This window comes from Sapajus apella, unplaced genomic scaffold (assembly GCF_009761245.1).
Source record: "Sapajus apella isolate SASKATOON/1434 unplaced genomic scaffold, GSC_monkey_1.0 scaffold5, whole genome shotgun sequence".
Lineage (NCBI taxonomy): Eukaryota > Metazoa > Chordata > Mammalia > Primates > Cebidae > Sapajus > Sapajus apella.
In genome coordinates this window covers 28,786,080-28,806,867 of record NW_022436945.1, presented here as the reverse complement: position 1 = coordinate 28,806,867, position 20,788 = coordinate 28,786,080, and the positions used below count along the sequence as shown (strand labels likewise).

Sequence of the window (20,788 nt, the reverse complement as noted above, 5' to 3'; positions counted from 1 at the left end):
CACCTGCCTCAGCCTCCCAAAGTGCTGGGATTGCAGGCGTGAGCCGCTATGCCTGGCCAAAAGGTGTTTTTTTTTTTTTTTTTTTTTAATCATGAAGAGAAAATTAGTAGTATTGTTTCTTTCTCTCCCCATTATTTCTTGGTTTTCCTCACTAATCTTTTGTTTAGTCCAAGAGCCAAAAAGATAAATATTTTTTTAGATGTCCTCTTGCTTTGTCGCCCAGGCTGGAGTGCAGCGGCATGATCTCAGCTCATTGCAACCTCCACCTTCCTGGTTCAAGCAATTATTCTGCCTCTATCTTCTGAACAGCTGGGATTACAGGCTCCCACTACCATACCCGGCTAATTTTTGTATTTTTAGTAGAGACGGGGTTTCACTATGTTGGTCAGGCTGGTCTCAAACTCCTGAACTCATGATCCGCCCGCCTCAGCCTCCACAAAGTGCTGGGTTTACAGGCATTAGCCACCGCACTGGGCCGAGCCAAAAATATTTATCTTGGTTCTGCATTTTAATTTCTATTCTTAATTGTAATTTTTCCTTTTTTCTTTAAATAAGGAAACCAATATAATCTCATGTATAAACTTAAATATTTTACAAGTTACGTATAGCATCATTCTAAAATAAGAATTTTTCTTGTTTTCCATCTGCCTTTTTCTTATGTCTCTTGTTGAGTTTTGTATTTCAGTGGTTATTTTTACTTGTGTTTGATCATTATTAAAGTTTATCGTATGTCCACTTGATGCTTGTGCTCTGCTGAGATTGTACAGATTGCATTAAACAGCCCAGGTCTCATCCTTCAGGAATTTTACAGTTCAGTGAGAAGAGGGAGACAAATATAAAGATGAGGACAGAAGCATCTGTACAGAAAAAATTGCATAAATAAAACATTCTCCATCAACAACTAAATGGGTGTAATTTTTGTCAATGCACAAGTAACTGAGTCATGACGGCCTGACATTAGATGGGAAAAAAATGACTCCTCACTTTTGACAGACAAGGGTATTGCATCATTCTCTCAAATGGTGAAACAAAGGGAATCTAGCAAATAAACGTTGGCATACTGTAACCCATGGATCAAACTTGGCCAGCCATGAGTGAGCTAAGAATCGTTACGGCCAGGCATGGTGGCTCACACCTGTAATCCCAGCACTTTGGGAGGCCAAGGCAGGTGGATCACTTGTGATCAGGAGTTCAAGAACAGCCTGGCCAACATGGTGAAACTCTATGCCTGCTAAAAATACAAAAATTAACCGGGCTTGGTGGTGCGCACCTGTAGTCCCAGCTACTTAGGAGGCTGAGACAGGAGAATTGCTTGAACCTGGGAGGTGGAGGTTGCAGTGAGCCAAGATCACACCACTGCACTCCAGCCTGGGTGACAGAGAGATTCTTGTCTCAAAAAAAAAAAAAATGTGTGTGTGTATATACACATATATTCTCAGATCATTATAACATATATGTAGAATTATCTGCAAAGCTACTGTTAAAAAGAAAACAAGCAGAATCCCTGGCCTGCATGGCATATGGAGCACACATTTATATCCTCTCCCTTCTGAGGACCCCGTTAAATTTACAGATAGCAGGTTGGGGGGCATAGCTCAACAAAACAAAGTAGGAGGAGACCATCTGCTCAAGGGTTTCAATAAATTTCTGGAAAGCATCACGTGGGTGGATGTGCATTGACTAAAGAGTGGAGGAAGCTGCTTCATGGAATACTGTCATGATAGAGGAGTTTAGCGACGGCAAAGGCTTTACCACCAAGGAGGTGGGAGAGACAGGGCCATACACTGGGACTTAACTGTAGGTCTTTAACTTGGAACAGTCAACCTTCTCATCTCATTCACCCTTAGAGCAGAATGAGCGAGCCCAAGGATTAAACAGCAAAGGCAGTGCAGGGGGACGCTTCTCTAAATAAATTGGGTAGCCTGGGCGTGGCGACTCATGCCTATAATCCCAGCACTTTGGGAGGCCTCAGCAGGTGGATCACCTGAGGTCTGGAGTTCGAGACCAGCCTGGCCAACATGGATAAACCCCATCTCTACTAAAAATACAAAATTAGCTGGGCATGGTGGTGCATGCCTGTAATCCCAGCTACTCAGGAGGCCGAGGTGGGCGGATCACGAGGTCAAGAGATTGAGACTATCCTGGCCAGCATGGTGAAATCCCATCTCTGCTAAAAAAATACAAAAATAAGCTGGGCATGGTGGCGCATGCCCGTAGTCCCAGTTACTTGGGAGGCTGAGGCAGGAGAATTGCTTGAACCTGGGAGGCGGAGGTGGCAGTGAGCCAAGATCCTGCCACTGCTCTCCAGCCTGGCGCCTGGTGACAGAGTGAGACTCTGTCTCAAAAAAAAAAAAAAAATTAAATTAAAAATTCAAGTCTGCCATTCTTTTTTCTTTCTTTCCTTTTTGGAGATGGAGTGTCATTCCCTTGCCGAGGCTGGAGTGCAGTGGCACAATTTCAGCTCATTGTAACCTCTGCCTCCTGGGTTCAAGTGATTCTCCTGCCTCAGCCTCCCGAGTATTTGGGATTACAGGCATGTGCCACCATGCCAGGCTGTTTGTATTTTTAGTAGAGATGGGGTTTCACGATGTTGGCCAGGCTGGTCTTGAACTCCTGACCTCAGGTGATCTTTCCACCTTGGCTTCCCAAAGTGCTGGGATTACAGGCATGAGCCACTATGCCTGACCCCATTCTTACATAATTGTGTAAGGGAGTACACTATTGTATAGGACATGTTCACCACACTCTAATGTCCAGCAAGAACATTAGAAGCATTTGGTTAGGGCCGGGCGCGGTGGCTCAAGCCTGTAATCCCAGTACTTTGGGAGGCCGAGGCGGGTGGATCACGAGGTCAAGAGATCGAGACCATCCTGGTCAACATGGTGAAACCCCGTCTCTACTAAAAATACAAAAAATTAGCTGGGCATGGTGGCGCGTGCCTGTAATCCCAGCTACTCAGGAGGCTGAGGCAGGAGAATTGCCTGAACCCAGGAGGCGGAGGTTGCGGTGAGCCGAGATCGCGCCATTGCACTACAGCCTGGGTAACATGTGTGAAACTCCGTTTCAAAAAAAAAAAAAGAAGCATTTGGTTACAAAAATCTTCGTCTTGATATGATGGTCCGGTATGCTATAACAAGTGAATAAATCGCAAATGAAGACATCTGTGATTCTACTTTAAAACAAACATCTCGTGGCCAGGTGCAGTGGCTCATGCCCGTAATCCCAGCACTTCGGGTGGCTCAGATGGGTGAATCGCTTGAGCCCTGGAGTTCAAGACCAGCCTGAGCAACATGGCGAAACCCTGTATGTACTAAAAACACAAAAATTGCCGGGCGCGGTGGCTCAAGCCTGTAATCCCAGCACTTTGGGAGGCCGAGGCGGGTGGATCACAAGGTCAAGAGATCGAGACCATCCTGGTCAACATGGTGAAAGCCCGTCTCTACTAAAAATACAAAACATTAGCTGGGCGTGGTGGCGCGTGCCTGTAATCCCAGCTACTCAGGAGGCTGAGGCAGAAGAATTGCCTGAACCCAGGACGCGGAGGTTGCGGTGAGCCGAGATCGTGCCATTGCACTCCAGCCTGGGTAGCATGAGTGAAACTCCGTCTCAAAAAAAAAAAAAAAAAAAAAAACACAAAAATTAGCTGGGCATGGTGGTGCATGCTTGTAATCCCAGCTACTCAGGAAGCTGAAACATGAGAATCACTTGAGGTGGAGGTTGCAGTAAGCCGACATTGTGTCACTGCAATACAGCCTGGGTGGCAGAGGGAGACTACGTCTCAAAAAAAAATCTCTTTCTTTTCTCAAATTTCTGTATTAAATTTAACTGGAAAGTATCTGCAGATTCCAAGATGAGGTGTTTTAACATTTAAAAGAAATTATTTACTACTATTATTTTTCTTTTTAAGCTACCCTATTAATTGAAATTTACTATTATTTAGCTATGTTAGAATTGTTCTCAATACTGTGCAACCAAAACAAATAAATAGACTATTGAGGCTGAAGACTGCAACTGTTATCCATAAATCCCAATTTTGTGTGTGCATCAAAATAGCTTCATTTTACTTATTCCGTTTTTATTTACAGAGTAAATGTTTTAAATCTGAAACTTTAACATACACTGTGCTAATAAAATGTCATTTTAGTTATTTTACATTGAAGTTCGTTCCATGAGAAATTCATTTATTATTTTATTTATTTATTTATTTATTTATTTAGAGATGGAGTCTCATCCTGTATTCCAGGCTGGAGTGCAGTGGCACAATCTCAGCTCACTGCAACCTCTGCCTCCTGGGTCCAGATTCAAGCAATTCTACCTCAGCCTCCCAAGTAGCTGGGATTACAGGCACGAGCCACCATACCCAGCTAATTTTTGTATTTTTTAGTAGAGACTGGTTTCACCATGTTGGTGAGTCTGGTCTTGAACTCCCAATCTCGTGATCCACCCACCTCAGCCTCCCAAAGTGTTGGGATTACAGGCGTGAGTCACTGCGCCGGCCCATTTATTTTATTTTTTTTGAGACAGTCTCACTGTGTTGCTTAGGCTGGAGTGCAGTGGCACAATTTTGGCTCACTGCAACCTCTGCCTCCTGGGTTCAAGCGATTCTCATGCCTCAGCCTCCCGAGTAGCTGGGACTACAGGCATGTGCCACCACACCTGGCTAATTTTGCATATTTTTAGTAGAGACTGGGTTGGCCATGTTGGCTAGGCTGATCTCAAACTCCTGACCTCAGGTGATCTGCCTGCAACGGCCTCCAAAAGTGTTAAAATTATAGGCGTGGTCACCGTGCCTGGCTGAGAATTTTATTTGACCAAATGATTCTCCTGCTAATAAATGTTTCATTACCATTGGCCTACACTGTGCAAAAGGCCCAAGAATTAGGTAATATCTAGTATGTCACAAAATTAGGCTGAAAAGTAATCAATTTTTTTCCTATAAGTTAAGGTAGCTTAGATGTTTTTCTATTTTAAGTTGGTAGGATTAGGCCCAGTGGTGGCTCATGCCTGTAATCCTAGCACTTTGGGAGGCCAAGGCAGACAGGTCATTTGAGGCCTGGAGTTCGAGACCAGCCTGGCCAACATGGTGAAATCCCATCTCTATTAAAAATACAAAAAACTAGCGGGGCGTGGTGGTGTGAGCCTGTAATCCCAGGTACTTGGCAGGCTGACGCAAGAGGATCACTTGAACTCAGGAGGCAAAGGTTGCAGTGAGCTGAGATGGTACCACTGCACTCTAGCCTGACAGTGAGACTCTCATCTTAAAAGAAAAGAAAAAAAATGTTGGTAGGATTAAATTTACATCTCAAAATTTACTAGGATCTATAAAGATGTACATTACTTAAAAAAATTTTTTTTGACACGGTCCCACTCTGTCGCCCAGGTTGGAGTGCAGTGGTACGATCTGCGTTCACTGCAACCTCTGCTTGTCAGGTTTAAGTGATTCTCCTGCCTCAGCCTCCCAAGTAGCTGGGATTACAGGTGCATGGCACCATACCTGGCTAATTTTTTTATTTTTGGTAGAAATTGGGGTCTCACTGTGTTGCCCAAGCTAGTCTCAAACTCCTGAGCTCAACTGATTCACCAGTCTCAGGCTCCCCAAGTGCTGGGATTATAGGCATGAGCCACCACACGTGGCCAGGACATGTATTACTATTATAAGAATTCAAAACAGAGCTTGCTATCCACTTTATTTTACAACGTGGCCACCTAAAAGTGTCCTTTGTGAGATGCAGAGAAAGTAGAAAGTCAGGATTCAGTCAAAAGATTAATCCGAGTTATTAGTACTTTGGAAAGAAATTCCTTTCTCAGGTCTTTATCATCATATAATACAATCAATGTGAGAAATGAAAGGAATAGTGCATGTGGATTTAGCAAGCTACTATAAAATTAGGGTTAAGATTTTTAGGTTATATTTCCATGTCTTAGGCAGCATTATGGCCTTGAGTTTTTCAGAGGGACTAAAGATAATCAGTATAAAACTATTTTGGCCGGGCGCGGTGGCTCATGCCTGTAATCCCAGCACTTTGGGAGGCCGAGGCGGGTGGATCACGAGGTCAAGAGATCAAGACCATCCTGGTCAACATGGTGAAACCCCGTCTCTACTAAAAATACAAAAAATTAGCTGGGCATGGTGGCGCGTGCCTGTAATCCCAGCTACTCAGGAGGCTGAGGCAGGAGAATTGCCTGAACCCAGGAGACGGAGGTTGCGGTGAGCCTAGATCGCGCCATTGCACTCCAGCCTGGGTAACAAGAGCGAAACTCCGTCTCAAAAAAAAAATTAAAAAAAAAATAAATAAATAAAATAAATAAATAAATAACTATTTTGCAGGTTCTGAATAGTCACACCAATGTAAAAAATTAACGTTTATTCTTTTTTATGAGAGAGTCTCACTGTCACCCAGGCTGGAGTGCAGTGGCGTGATCTCGGCTCACTGCAATCTCCGCTTCATAGGCTCAATCGATTCTCATGCCTCAGCCTCCAGAGTAGCTGAGATTACAAGTACCTGCCAACACGCCCGGCTAATTTTTGTACTTTTAGTAGCAACAGAGTTTCACCGGGTTGGCCAAGCCGGTCTCAAACTCCTGACCTCAGGGGGATCTGCCTACTTTGGCCTCCCAGAATACTGGAATTACAGGCGTGAGCCACCATGTCTGGCCAACATTCACTGTTAAGCCTTTCTAAATTATTCCATTATAACAAATGCTCATCATAAGTAAACAGATCATAGTTTCAATCTATGTTGACTGTTTTATCACAGTAACATAAATGAAGTTTTTATTTTTCATAAATGAAATGTGATGATGATGTTAACAGTGGATTGGACAATCTTCTGGAAGTTTTTGTGGTTTTTCTGAGACAGAGTCTGGACAGCAGTTGAAGTGCCACCATCTCAGCTCATTGCAACCTCTGCTTCCCAGGTTCAAGTGATCCTCTCACCTCAGCTTGAGTAGCTGGGACTACAGGTATGTGCCACCACATCTGGTCAATTAAAACATTTTTTTTGTAGAGATGGGGTCTCATCACATTGCCCAGGCTGGTCTCAAACTCCTGGGTTCAAGTGATCCACCTGCCTTCACCTCCCAAAGTGTTGGGATTATAGGTGTGAGCCACCGCGCCGTCTCTGGAAGTTTTTAATGCATTTTAAAAGTATGTTAACAGAAAATTCTTACAAAGATATTTTAAGATTACATCACAGCAAGCAACTCTATTGGGACAAAGAAGATATACTAAAAGCCAAGTGAATTACTATAATTAAATCTGTACAGTTTATTGACTTTTTTTTTCCTATTTATTTTTTTGAGACGGAGTCTTGTTCTTGTCACCCAGGTTGGAGGGCAATGGAGCAATCTTGGCTCACTGCAACCTCACCTCCATCTCCCAGGTTCAAGCGATTCTCCTGCCTCAGCCTCCCAAGTAGCTGGGATTACAGGCACCCACCACCATGCCCAGCTAAGTTGAAGATGGGGTTTCACCATGTTGGCCAGGCTGGTCTCCTGACCACAGGTAATCCGCCTCGGCTTCCTGAAGTGTTGAGATTACAGGCTTAAGCCACCGTGCTTGGCTGTTGACTTTTTATTTAAAGCAAAGAGGTGGGGTACATCTACTATAGTCCAGGCATTCTGATGCCACCTCTGTTATTAACTGGAATCAAATTTTAAAAATTTCTGTGATCTTGAAGGTCTTGTTGAAGTTTTGGGGGGGCTTTTGTTTTTTAGGGGGCTTTTGTTTTTCTTTTAGTCACTAGATTTTTCAGGAAAAATTCACCTGTTAGGAAAAAGGAAAACACATTAATATCAATGTAAAGTAAATAATAGTGAAACAACTATTTCAGACTTCTATTTTTGGTGTTTCCCTTTAAGACTTTTGTATTTATTGGCACTTGTCTCTTCTCAAACCTCAATGGCAATATTTTTCTTTTTTTTTTTTTTTGAGACAGAGTTTCACTCTTGTTACCCAGGCTGGAGTGCAATGGCGCGATCTCGGCTCACCGCAACCTCCGCCTCCTGGGTTCAGGCAATTCTCCTGCCTCAGCCTCCTGAGTAGCTGGGATTACAGGCACGCGCCACCATGCCCAGCTAATTTTTTGTATTTTTAGTAGAGACGGGGTTTCACCATGTTGACCAGGATGGTCTCGATCTTTTGACCTCGTGATCCACCCGCCTCGGCCTCCCAAAGTGCTGGGATTACAGGCTTGAGCCACCGTGACCGGTCAATGGCAATATTTTTCTAACCTAAATATCCTTGGTCCTTCTCCCCATAATAATGACTACAGTCTCTTCTATTATTCTTTCTAGTAACCCAATATTACAAATGGTGACCCTACTGTATCTATGGGTCTGCACATTTATACCATTTTATGTGCACTATCTATTCCTCATCACTGTCAAAATATTGCTGTTGGCAAAATTCATTTCCGAGAGCAATTTTGCTACATTATTAGGCTGGATCTGATGTTTATAAAACAGACCTTGTTGCAGTTGAGCACACTCATCTGATGGAATCTCTTTAGCTTATTCCCCTTGAGGGAAGCAAGAGCTCTTCATCTGTAATGGGCTTTCTCCCCACCGCCTGAGTTGTGCCTACGCAATAAATTAGCAGCTTAGAGGGCACATTCTCTTTTTTGGCCATTAGTGTTCCATTTAGTCTATCACTCTTATGGCATGGCTCAATGCTTATTGGTAGAGCACAGCACTAGAGGCCTGATTTTGTGAGGAGTCTGATTAACTTCTCTTTGCCATCTTACATATGAGGAGAACTGTGATGAGCATGTCTACACATCATCTCCGCAAATCTCAAGGCTCATAACCCAGCCAAGTAATCATGCTGCTCCATACCTCCTCCAAATGTCGTTAGGAGTAGCACCAACTTTACCAGACCCTAATCCATCATTTGAGTCTAATGCTCGTCATGTACCAGAATTTGATCTTTTCCTGGTAATTTAAAAAGCATCAAAAAGTTCATAATTATTTACTTCCTTTTATATGTTAGAATTTTTTCTTTTAAAAAAGAATATAAAAACTCCTTTCAAAGGATATTACTGTAATCTTTCTAGAGGCTGATAGTGGTTCTATCCTTCATATGTACTTAGCCTGCCAGCAGTGCTGCCTGAAGACTAAATCACTTACAATTATTAGTTTTCAAAGTCCCCACACCCTGTCTAGTCAGTGCTGAATCAAATTATTGGGTTTCAAACTACAATAAGCTATTAGTTCATTAAAATGTTTTAAATTACTGTTTTTACTTTATTTATTTTTGAGACAGGGTCTCACTCTGTCACCCAGGCTGAAGTGCAGTGGCACGATCACAGCTCACTGCAACCTCAACCTCCTTGGATCAGGTGATCCTCCCACCTCAGCCTTCTGAGTAGCTAGGACTAAAGGCACCCACCACCATTCAGCAAAGCAGCCACCTGGCTAATTTTTGTATTTTTGTAAAGACAGGGTTTTGCCATGTTCCCCAGGCTGGTCTTGTACTCCTGGGCTTAAGTGATCCACCTGCTTTGGCCTCCCAAAGTGCTAGGATTACAAGCATGAGCCACTGCACCCAGCCTTAAATGTCTTTATAAGAACATACTGAATATTACTAATACTGGAGCATTAATTTTTTCAAATAGAATTTGTCTAATTTAAACATATTTAAGATTCAGACCCCAACATATGAAGCAATCATTTAAAACATCATCACTTTAGATACATATTTTTAAAATACCTATTTTACTTTTAAAGAGATGAGTTCTCACTATGTTGCTCAGGCCAGATTTGAACTCCTGGGTCCAGGCGATCCTTCTGCCTCAGTTTCCCAAGAAGGTGGGACTGTAGGCACACACCACCACAGCTGGCCCAGCTGTTTCTTTTTTTCATTTTATTTTTTTTGAGACAGAGTTTCGCTCTTGTTGCCAGGCTGGAATGCAATGGAGAGATCTTGGCTCACTGCTACCTCTGCCTCCTGCATTCAAGCAATTCTCCTGCCTCAGCCTCCTTTGTAGCTGAAATTACAGGTGCACGCCATCATGCCTGGCTAATTTTTGTATTTTCAGTAAAGACAGGGTTTCACCATGTTGGTCAGGCTAATCTTGAACTCCTGACCTTGTGATCCACCCGCCTTGGGCTCCTAAAGTGCTGGGATTACAGGCGTGAGTCACCGCACCCAGCCCATTTGATTTTTATTTTGAGACGGTGTCGGTTTTTTTTTTTTTTTTTTTTTGAGATGGAGTTTCGCTCTTATTACCCAGGCTGGAGTGCATTGGCATGATCTCAGCTCACCACAATCTCTGCCTCCTGGGTTCAAGCAATTCTCCTACCTCAGCCTCCTGAGTAGCTGGGACTACAGGCTGCGCCAACATGCCCAGCTAGTTTTTGTATTTTTAGTAGAGACGGGGTTTCAGCATATTGACCAGGATGGTCTCGATCTCTTGACCTAGTGATCCACCCGCCTCGGCCTCCCAAAGTGCTGGGATTATAGGCGTGAGCCACATGCCCGGCCCTTAAGACAGTGTCTTGCTCTGTCACCCAGGCTGGAGTTGTAGTGACACAATAATAGCTCACTGTAGCCTTCAACTCCTAGGCTCAAGTAATCCTCTGGCCGTGGCCTTCCAAAATGCTGGGATTACAGGCATGAACCACCTTGCCTGGCCTATTTATTCTTAATAATTATAATTGTTAAGTCCAACTGACAGGGACATCATATACACTTTCCAGATTAAATTCAGTCTTCAGATATGTTTTTATGGATCCTCTGACAATCATTATCACATGACTTTTTATCCCTTGGAAAACGATTTTATTTTCATAAATCAATTCAAACTATTGATTAAAATAAGAGCTGAAGGCCACGCCTGTAATCCCAGAATTTTGGGAGGCCGAAATGGGCGTACCATGAGGTCAGGAGTTCAAGACCAGCCAGGCCAACATGGTGAAACCCCGTCTCTATTAAAAATACAAAAATTGGCCGGGCGCGGTGGCTCAAGCCTGTAATCCCAGCACTTTGGGAGGCCGAGGCGGGTGGATCACAAGGTCAAGAGATCGAGACCATCCTGGTCAATATGGTGAAACCCCGTCTCTACTAAAAATACAAAAAATTAGCTGGGCATGGTGGCGCGTGCCTGTAGTCCCAGCTACTCAGGAGGCTGAGGCAGGAGAATTGCCTGAACCCAGGAGGCGGAGGTTGCGGTGAGCCGAGATCGCGCCATTGCACTCCAGCCTGGGTAACAAGAGCGAAACTCCGTCTCAAAAAAAAAAAAAAAAAAAAAATACAAAAATTAGCCAGGCATGGTGGCAGACACCTATAATCCCAGCTACTCAGGAGGCTGAGGCAGGAGAATTGCTTGAACCCAGGAGGCGGAGGTTGCAGTAAGCTGAGATCATACCACTGCACTCAGCCTGGATGACAAGAGCAAAACTCCGTCTTAAAAAAAAAAAAGGCGGGGGGGAGCTGAAATTCCAAAGGTAAACAAAAAAATTGCACTGTAGCTAGTAAAACCACTAAACGTTTCTATGGAGAAAAATAATCTGATGGATATTTTTCAGTTGCTTCTGGGGAAATAATACAAAGAAATTTAATGATGCAAGCAATGCCATCAAATAGATACTTTTCAGTGCTTAAACTGATTGAATTTGGGAGTCTGGAGATGCAGTTGGCATCCTTTTCAAATGAGTATGTATTTCTCAGAAAACCCTATTAGATGCTTGACATGCTCTATCATCTCTGAATAATCTACTAAAGAAATCCACACATAGAATAAATTAATGAACTAATTGTTTCTGCTTTTACTATAGTAGCTGAGTTATAAAGCAGGGAGCTGAATTTGTTTAAGAAACAAAGAATTAAGAGAAACCTTTCCTAACTATGATCCCCATGGAACAAAGCTCCTAAGGTTGTTCCAGAAAAAACCCTAGCCCCCTACCAAGACCACCAAAGCTATTAGAATTTGTCAAGAGTTTTGGTGATTTGTGGTAGCACTCCTTGTAGAAAGTTAGTGGCCTAAATAAAACAACACCCCGCAATCTAACTTACCTGCTTTATATGAGGAGCGCACCAAAGGGCCACTTGCAGTATAATGAAATCCAAGTTCATTTCCTACTTTTTCCCAGTATTTGAATTTTTCAGGAGTAACATATTCTTCAACCTAGATTTAAATAATTACTTCGATCAGATTTTAGAATTCCTCTTTGATTCTGCAGGAAGTCTATACGCAAGTATGCATAATGCTTTTCACTGCATAATTTATTTTGCCCCCATCCCCAGGTTTTCGTCCTCTCCCTCCTCTTTATGTGTTTACTGGTTACTTATTGGCCACTCTATTGGAATGTAAATACAGGGAATTACAGAGGCAGAGAAACATCAATTTTGTGCTACACTGGCTATGCCAAAGAACAGAGAAAGAAGAGATTATCTATAGAGATTATTTATCTACATTTTTCTGTCATTGATTAACAGGTAAATTCAAGAATTACTCAGGCCTATCCGATTCTTGAGGACAAGACTGTCTTACTCAACTGGTATCTTCCGCTTAGCACTGTGACTGGCACATGGTCACCACTCAATCCAGGTTTCTTGAGTGAACGGATAAATGTCCATGATAGAAAGAATGGTTTCTTATTCTTACTTCACCTCTGGCTCTAACATAACTAAAGCAAGTTACACAATAATCAAGTGTAAATGAGGGCAATTTCCCAACTTTTAAATTCTAAGTTTACTTGAGTTATAAAATTTGTGGAGAGAATGGGGGAGGCAGCAAATATGTGCCAGTGTAGCTGATTTATGAGATAATAAAATGGAAACTGGCACTTGTAAGCATTCAGTTGACCCTTGAACAACATGGGTTTAAACTGCATGGGCCCACTTTTACAAGGATTTTCTTCCATTTCTGCCACTGCTGAGACAGCAAGACCAACTATTCCTCTTCCCCCTCCTCCTCAGCCTCCATCCATCTGATCCACATGAAGATGATGAGGATGAAGACCTTTATGATGGTCCACTTCCACTTAATGACTAGGAAATATATTTTCTCTTATGATTTTCTTAAAAAAACATTTTATTTTCTCTAGCTCACTTTAAGAATAAGTGTGTATATACATATATATGTACACATATATAAAATACATGTAATATTCTGATCAACAGGAGGCTATTGGTAGTTATGTTTTTTGGGGAGTCAAAAGCTATACAATGGGCTGGGCACAGTGGCTCACACCTGTAATCCTAGCACTTTGGGAGACTGAGGCAGGCGGACTGCCTGAGCTCAGGAGTTCGAGACCAGCCTAGGCAACATGGCGAAATCCTGTCTCTACTAAAAATACAAAAAATTAGCCAGGCATGGTGGTAGGCACCTGTAATCCCAGGTACTCAGAGGCTGAGGCATGAGAATCACTTGAACCGGGAGGCGGAGGTTGCAGTGAGCTGAGATTGCACCACTGCACTCCAGCCTAGGCGACAGAGTGAGGCTCCATGTCTAAAAAAAAAAAAATTTGGATTTTTGATTGTGCAGGGGTTTGGCATCCCTAACCCCTGCATTGTTCAAGGGACAACTATACATGGAGTATTATACTGAAAATCCAGCATTTTCTTAATTTTACTTGTGGACAGAGAAGAATTAATTCAGATTAACAAGAAACATTCGGCAAATGAAGATACGTGTACCTTAAGGTGACGCCTTGTTGGCTGCATATATTGTCCTAAAGTCAAGCAGTCTACATCTGCCTCACGAAGTGCTGTAGGAAGAAAAGCACAAATTATAGTAGCAAATACTTTAATTGCAGATCTAAGCATAATTTTCCTGAGGAATATTTAAAAACTGTGTGAACTTTATGCCAGTCCATAATCCACATGCTGGGGAATAAGACAACATGTATTCATTCAAAAGTATTATGTACCAGGTAATGGGGTAAGGACTGAAAATAATAATAATTAAGACAGTCATGTGGGGCTGACAGATACAAGGATAAATACCTCTAATACTATGGAATAAATGCTAAAATAGTAGTGGAGGGTGCTTTAGAGTAGGAGTCTGTTAGGCAGAAAAGGTAAGGGAACTGGTATGTGCAAAACCCCAAATACACTTATATTATAGACCAAATATGTTGCATTAGGCTTTTATTCAATGCACAAGATATGCTGTGGGGGCTGTGACTTAAACTGTAACATCAGAATCTTTCTAATAACAAACTGTATGCAATGTGGTAAACAGCAGCTCTTAATTACTATATGTATTTACTACTCTTTGAACCCCTAAATAACTACAAGTAGTCCAAGGATCCTCAGCTAAAATTAAAACTTTTAAATTTCAAAGTTTAAGAAGCCCAAGAATCACAAGGCAAACGGACTTATGGGACTAAGGTTCAGCAAAGTCCAAAGCACAGCATGTTACGTGACAACATTACAAGTAAGCTGTTTCTCAGAGGCCTGGATTGGTTTCATTCATCTATGAATTGGCAGTTCCTGGTACCTGGCTGGCTCTCCAAAAGTGTCCAATAATAGAATGAGAAAAGTGAATGAAATCATGCTTTCAGTGGCTGCAAGGATGGGGAATAAAATGGGATACAAATATTGTATCCTGAGCTTCATGTGTATCACTCCATGAAATTCTAAGAAAATCTATTTCCTGTCCTTTTTTTTTTTTCTAGATTTGGGGATACATGTGAAAGTTTGTTTCCTTTTTATGCTGCCGTTTATAACCATATGCTTTTTGTTCTTAGAAGGGCCTTGGAAGTGAGTGGGTTTCTGCTGTTACTCAAATTACATGGGAAAGATATTTTTCATTTTTCAATTTCTTTACCTTTCATTGTTGCATATACTTGCTCATCATTCTCGCCTAAACCCAACATTATAGATGTTTTAGAAATAACATCAGGCTGAACCTTCTTGGCATGTTTCAGTACACGCAGGGACTGATCAAAATTGGCCCGAGGATCACGAACTTTACTGGAAAACAGCAGGACTGTTGTCAGTAAGAATTACAAGTTCAACCAAGTACATAGTTATACAAGTAACCTGAAAGACCAGGGAAGTACATTCTGCAAATTATTTTAAAACACCTAGTTCACAGGTAGCATTTATGTACAAATGCCTAACTGTTAATTTAGGAAAGAAAACGCTTCACTGGGTTCCCTAGCTCTGTCTTAAGCCTGGGGCAGAGAAAAGTAGAATTGAAGAAATTACTTAAGTTTACGCACTGAGAGACCAGAATTCTGAAGTGAAAAAGTAGAAGAGAAAGGGAAAAAAGCAGAAATAAGAGAGTATACTGAACAAAGAAAAAAAAAAAGCTGAACCCACATGTCAGAGGGTTGAAACTTTCATGTTCATTTCTTTTCTGAAGACTAAGCCGCCCTCTGCTGGTGAATACACAACACTGCCATCTCTCAGGTAAAGAAATGCATGATTCTGGAATTTTCACCGGAAAGGATAATGTTTCTTAAGCAAAACCAGGGAAATTGGCACCCACTGGTGGTGGTATTATGACAAGGTCGGAACAGGCTGTGTCCTAGACTTCAACAATGGCCAAACCACGTGGCTTAAATGACTTATCATTTAAGCCAAAAGGCCAGAAAGCTTCTGATGTTAAACTGGATTTCATTTGAATTCTAACACAGCTTTATTTGCTGTAATTGCTTTTCATCAGAGACTAGCTAAAAGAAAGAGAGGAAACAAATTTATGAATTAAAAATAACCGTGAAACTGACAATATAGAAATTACTTTTTTTTTTTTTTTTTTTTGTTGGGGGGGGGGTGGTTATCTTTTGTTTTTCCCCGCTGGAGTGCAATGGCACGATCTCGGCTCACCACAACCTCTGCCTCCTGGGTTCAGGCAATTCTCCTGCCTCAGCCTCCTGAGTAGCTGGGATTACAGGCACGCGCCACCATGCCCAGCTAATTTTTTGTATTTTTAGTAGAGAGGGGGTTTCACCGTGTTGACCAGGATGGTCTCGATCTCTTGACCTCGTGATCCACCCGCCTCGGCCTCCCAAAGTGCTGGGATTACAGGCTTGAGCCACCGTGCCCGGCAGAAATTACTTTTTAACAGAATTTCTCCACTGAAATTAAGTTATGGTCTCTTTTCATGATTTAGTGAAAATGCTGGTTATTGTTTACTGTAGCTTCTTTCAGGCTCTACGACACAGATAATATGTAGAAGCTAATAAAATCACTGTTAAAAGCTACAATTAAAGAAAAAATATTAATCTTGCCTGAAGCTTAAAATGTTGATTTTTCTAAAATTTGAATATAGTTATTACATGGATGTGGATAACAATCCTTAATAACATTTTTTTTCTTACGTCAGTGTTACTTGCCAATAATTATTCTTTTTTTTTTTTTAAGATGGGGTTTCACCATGATGGCCAGGCTGGTCTTGAACTCCTGACCTCAGGTGATCCACCCACCTCCGCCTCTCAAAATGCTAGGATTACAGGCGTGAGCCACCGCACCCAGCAATTATTCTTAATTAATGAAATTATTAGAAGTAAGAAAGTATAGTGTCTACTTTTTTTTTTTTTTTTTTTTGAGATGGAGTCCTTGCTCGGTTGCCAGGCTGGAGCGCAGTGGTGCAGTCTCAGCTCACTGCAACCTCTGCCTCCTGGGTTCAAGCGATTCTTCCGCCTCAGCCTCCCGAGTAGCTGGGCCTATAGACTCGCACCAAATGCCTGGCTAATTTTTGTATTTTTAGTAGAGACGGGGTTTCACCATGTTGGCCAGGATGGTCTCGATCTCTTGACGTCGTGATCCACCTGCCTCGGCCTCCCAAAGTGCTGGGATTACAGGCATGAGCCACCGCGCTGGCCTAGTGCCTACTTTTTAAAAAAGATTTAAACTACATCTGAATGATACGAGTTTTTTTTCCTGTATTATTTATTGCATATATTAGTGCCTAATACATTTTTAAAATATTTTCTTTAGAATTAAAACCAAAGGAATTGGTCTAGTGCAATTTTCCCACCCTTTGAAAACTGTTTTTTAGAGGGAGGAGGGAACAAACAACTCATTGGAATTTGCAGTATGATATTATTCTAAAGCAAAAGCAAAAAAAAGTTCATTATTTATGTGTATTAAAACACACACCATAACTGTTAGTAATATGAGTTATTAACATTTTAATGTTTAAAAGTTAAGTATATTATAAATATAATACAAATATGTAGTATAAATATAGTATTTATAATATAAACACTAAGGTGTTAGAAACTGATACTGCTGCATGGAAATACTACGGGCGATGCTTATGCTGTTTCTGCTGGTGACATTTTCTGATTTTTATGTAATAGATTGAGTTTGTCTAAAAAATAAAAAAGAATAGAGAGTTTACTCTGTAAAAGTCAATGAAAAAGTTCACCCCTGGAAAAGGTGACAATATACAGCATATTTTGACCCTCCTAACTTCCCAACGTTACTTTGTACAGGTATTCACCTCTGTAATTCTGGGACTGTTTCTACATTATGTGCATACACATCTAATCCTGACAGAGCAACTTTTTCTATTGCTTTGAGATTGCCTCGAAAATCAGGGGTAAGGCATTCCACAAGGATTTCTGGATTCCTAGGGGGAAAAAAGAGAAGTATCAAACAGAAAGAACTGACATACTTGTTACTCAAAATAGAAATTATCAGTACTCATTCAGTATGTTTCAACACAGTAACCTTTAGAACTTTGCCAAGAAAAGTATGAACATACAGATGTTCATATGAACCATTATATGAAAAAAAAAAACACAAGCAAAACATTAAATACTATGTACACAGTGGTTAAAACACACCTTTAGGCAAATAGAATAAACTCTGAAATTATGTAAGTAGACTTTCAAACCTAATTTGAGGTTTTAGAAAAATTAAATAATTGTAAGAAATTAAAACATGAAATATTAAAACATTAAATACAAAACTTTACTCTTTGGAAGTAAATTGAGATATTTCTCTTTTTTTTTGAGGCAGAGTCTTGCTCTGTTGCCAGACACCAGGCTGGAGTGCAGTGGCGTGATCTTGGCTCACTGCAACCTCTGTCTCCCAGGTTCAAGCAGTTCTCCTGCCTCAGCCTCCTGAGTAGCTGGGACTACAGATGCGTGCCACTATGCCCAGCTAATTTTTGTATTTTTAGTAGAGACAGTGTTTTACCATGTTAGCCACGATGGTCTCGATATCTTGACCTTGTGATCCACCTGCCTCGGCCTCCCAAGTGCTAGGATTACAGGCGTGAGCCACAGTACTTGGCCAAGATAGTTCTTAAATTCATCAAATCATACTCTCCTCCCTTCCGCTAGGCAAGTATTTCAAAAGTGCTATGGTTTTTAAAAACTATTTTCTGGGTTGCTGAGTCATGAGCTTTGTTAAACGAAGTATGAGCTAATATTAATCTTCCTATTTATATTGTGGCTATATCTATTCATCCAAGCATTATAATGTGAACTGGGTCACAGAGCTGTTCCCTTTGACACCAGCAAAAATGACTGAAACAGCTGACGAATTGTTTCACAAACCCAATCGCAAAGTGTGAGTTGCTCCCTGAAAGAAAAGATGTGGAAAAGACCACATGTAACCACATGTATACCCTTATCATGAATATAAGAGATGTTCAAAGAACGTATCCTATAACTCTGTGTTGTTATTGTTTTTTATAAAATCAGGGTCTTGCTCGTGGCCCAGTGCATCATAGCTCACTGTAACTTTCAACTCCTGGGCTCAAGCAATCCTTCTGCCTCAGCCTCCCAAGCAGCTATTTTTTTTTTTTTTTTTTTAATTTATTTTCTGTAGAGACAGCATCTCCCTGTGTTGCCCAGGCTGGTCTTCATCACCTGGCCTAAAGCAATCTTCCTGCTTTGGCCTCCCAAAGTGCTGGGACTACAGGAGTGAACTACTGTGCTTGGTTCTACTGTTTTTTTAAACTGCAAGCTGAGACTCACTGAAGCATGTAAAATAAACTTAGTGGGCTGCAAACAGATTTTTCAAAAGTTAACTATAGTAAAGAGGAAATAGAAAATACTGGAGAATCAAGCCAGGTGTGGTGGCTTACGCCTGTAATCCCAGCACTTTGGGAGGTCGAGGTGGGCGGATCACAAGGTCAAGAGTTTGAGACCAGCCTGACCAACAGGGTGAAACACTGTCTCTAGTAAAAATACAAAACTTAGTCGGCCATGGTGGCAAGCACCTGTAATCCCAGCTACAGGGGATGCTGAGGCAGGAGAATCACTTGAATCCAGGAGGTGGAGGTTGCAGTGAGCTGAGATCACGCTATTGCACTCCAGCCTGGGCAACAGAGTGAGACTCAGTCTCAAAAAAATAAAAAAAAGAAAAAAAGAAAATACTGGGGAGTCATTGAAAAAATTTACTAAGTGTGCTTAGGCGCCAAACTAGTACTGAGCTGTAGAAAATTAGAATAATCCCAACACTTTGGGAGAGAGAGGCAGGAGTATTGCTTGAGGCTAGGAGTTTGAGACCAGCCTGGGCAACATAGCAAGATTCTGTCTCTAAAAAACACTTTAAAAAATTAGCCAAGCATGGTAGTATGTACCTGCAGTCCTAGCTACTTGGGAGGCTGAGGCAGTTGGATCACTTGAGGTCAGGAGTTGGAGACCAGCCTGTCCAATGTGGTGAAACCCTGTTTCTACTAAAAGTACAAAAATTAGCTGAGCTTGTGAGGCTGAGGCCGTTGGATCACTTGAAGTCAGGAGTTGGAGACCAGCCTGTCCAATGTGGTGAAACCCTGTTTCTACTAAAAGTACAAAAATTAGCTGAGCAGGATGGTGCTTGCCTATAATCCCAGCTACTTGGGAGGCCTGAACCTAGAAGGCAGAGGTTGCAGTGAGATAGTGCCATTGCACTTCAGCCTGGGCGAAAGAGCAAGACCCTGACTTAAAAAAAAAAAAAAAAAAAAGTCAGTACTAAGACCAGGTTTATACTGTTTAAAGAAAATTATTCAAAGTTTAGACTAATGCTCTAATATGAGGGAGGGATCCTATGGGCTAAAGGTCTATGAATAAGTTCATGAGTCCCTAAAATTCTCTGCAAATATGTATCTGTACATACAAATATGCTTTTTCCAAAGAAATGTGTACATAATTTCCAGTGGATTATCAGGAAAGTACGAAACTCCTCAAAAAGTGAATAATCCCTGCTTCCAGGTAAAGAACTTAGATAAACTGAACTCATATGGGTCCAAAAAGGTCCTTAAATTACATAAACAAATGCAAATATAAGTACCTTTCCTTTAAATATGATACAGTTTTTGCAAAGTGTTCAGCTCCCCCATCGGGCATATCTAGAAAGAAAAGAAACCACTGCTCAAGATGATGTTACCATTTAGAGCCAATTTCTGGTAGAGGCCATGATGACACACTAACCATCTCGATCCACAGATGTCAGGACAACATAATCCAGACCCCACTCTGCAATTGCCTTTGCAGTATTGTAGGGCTCACTGGCATCCAGTGGAGGAGGATTTCTTGCAGTCTTAACAGAACAAAATCTGCAACCTCTTGTACATGTGTCACCCATCAACTAGAATAGAAAGGTTACAGTTTGAATCAGATGACCCTCAAGGACATAATATTGAGAGAATAAAGCAAGCTGCAAGGGATACATATAGTTTGGTTCTGTTATAAGAAATCTGAAACATTCAAAACTAAATTAATAGTCAAGGAACACAAATATATGTGATAAAACTAAAAAGAAAGGGAAATAAACTCAGCAATAAGAATAGTGTTCAGCAAAGAAAAAAGGGGATGGGATCAAGAAAGGACACAAAATTTAAATTTAAAAACGAAGCTGAGTGCAGTGGCTTGTTCCTATAATCCCAGCTACTCTGGG

At 41.4% G+C, this 20,788-nt stretch overlaps 1 protein-coding gene across 2 annotated transcripts in view; it reads right to left on the bottom strand.

Moving 5' to 3' along the window:
* Positions 1–7,576: 7,576 nt before the first annotated feature.
* The window catches only part of LIAS (lipoic acid synthetase), a 20,083-nt gene continuing 6,871 nt past the window's right edge, over positions 7,577–20,788 (bottom strand). The window contains exons 5-11 of one of the 2 annotated variants that reach the window (XM_032273960.1): positions 20,323–20,479; positions 20,183–20,240; positions 17,400–17,528; positions 14,775–14,920; positions 13,640–13,710; positions 12,014–12,125; positions 7,577–7,765 (exon numbers count right to left, since the gene is read on the bottom strand). In XM_032273960.1, coding sequence (XP_032129851.1) covers positions 7,713–7,765; positions 12,014–12,125; positions 13,640–13,710; positions 14,775–14,920; positions 17,400–17,528; positions 20,183–20,240; positions 20,323–20,479 — 726 coding nt within the window. In that variant the 3' untranslated portion in view covers positions 7,577–7,712. The remainder of the gene's footprint in view (positions 7,766–12,013; positions 12,126–13,639; positions 13,711–14,774; positions 14,921–17,399; positions 17,529–20,182; positions 20,241–20,322; positions 20,480–20,788) is intronic. The other variant, XM_032273961.1, reaches the window with a different exon arrangement.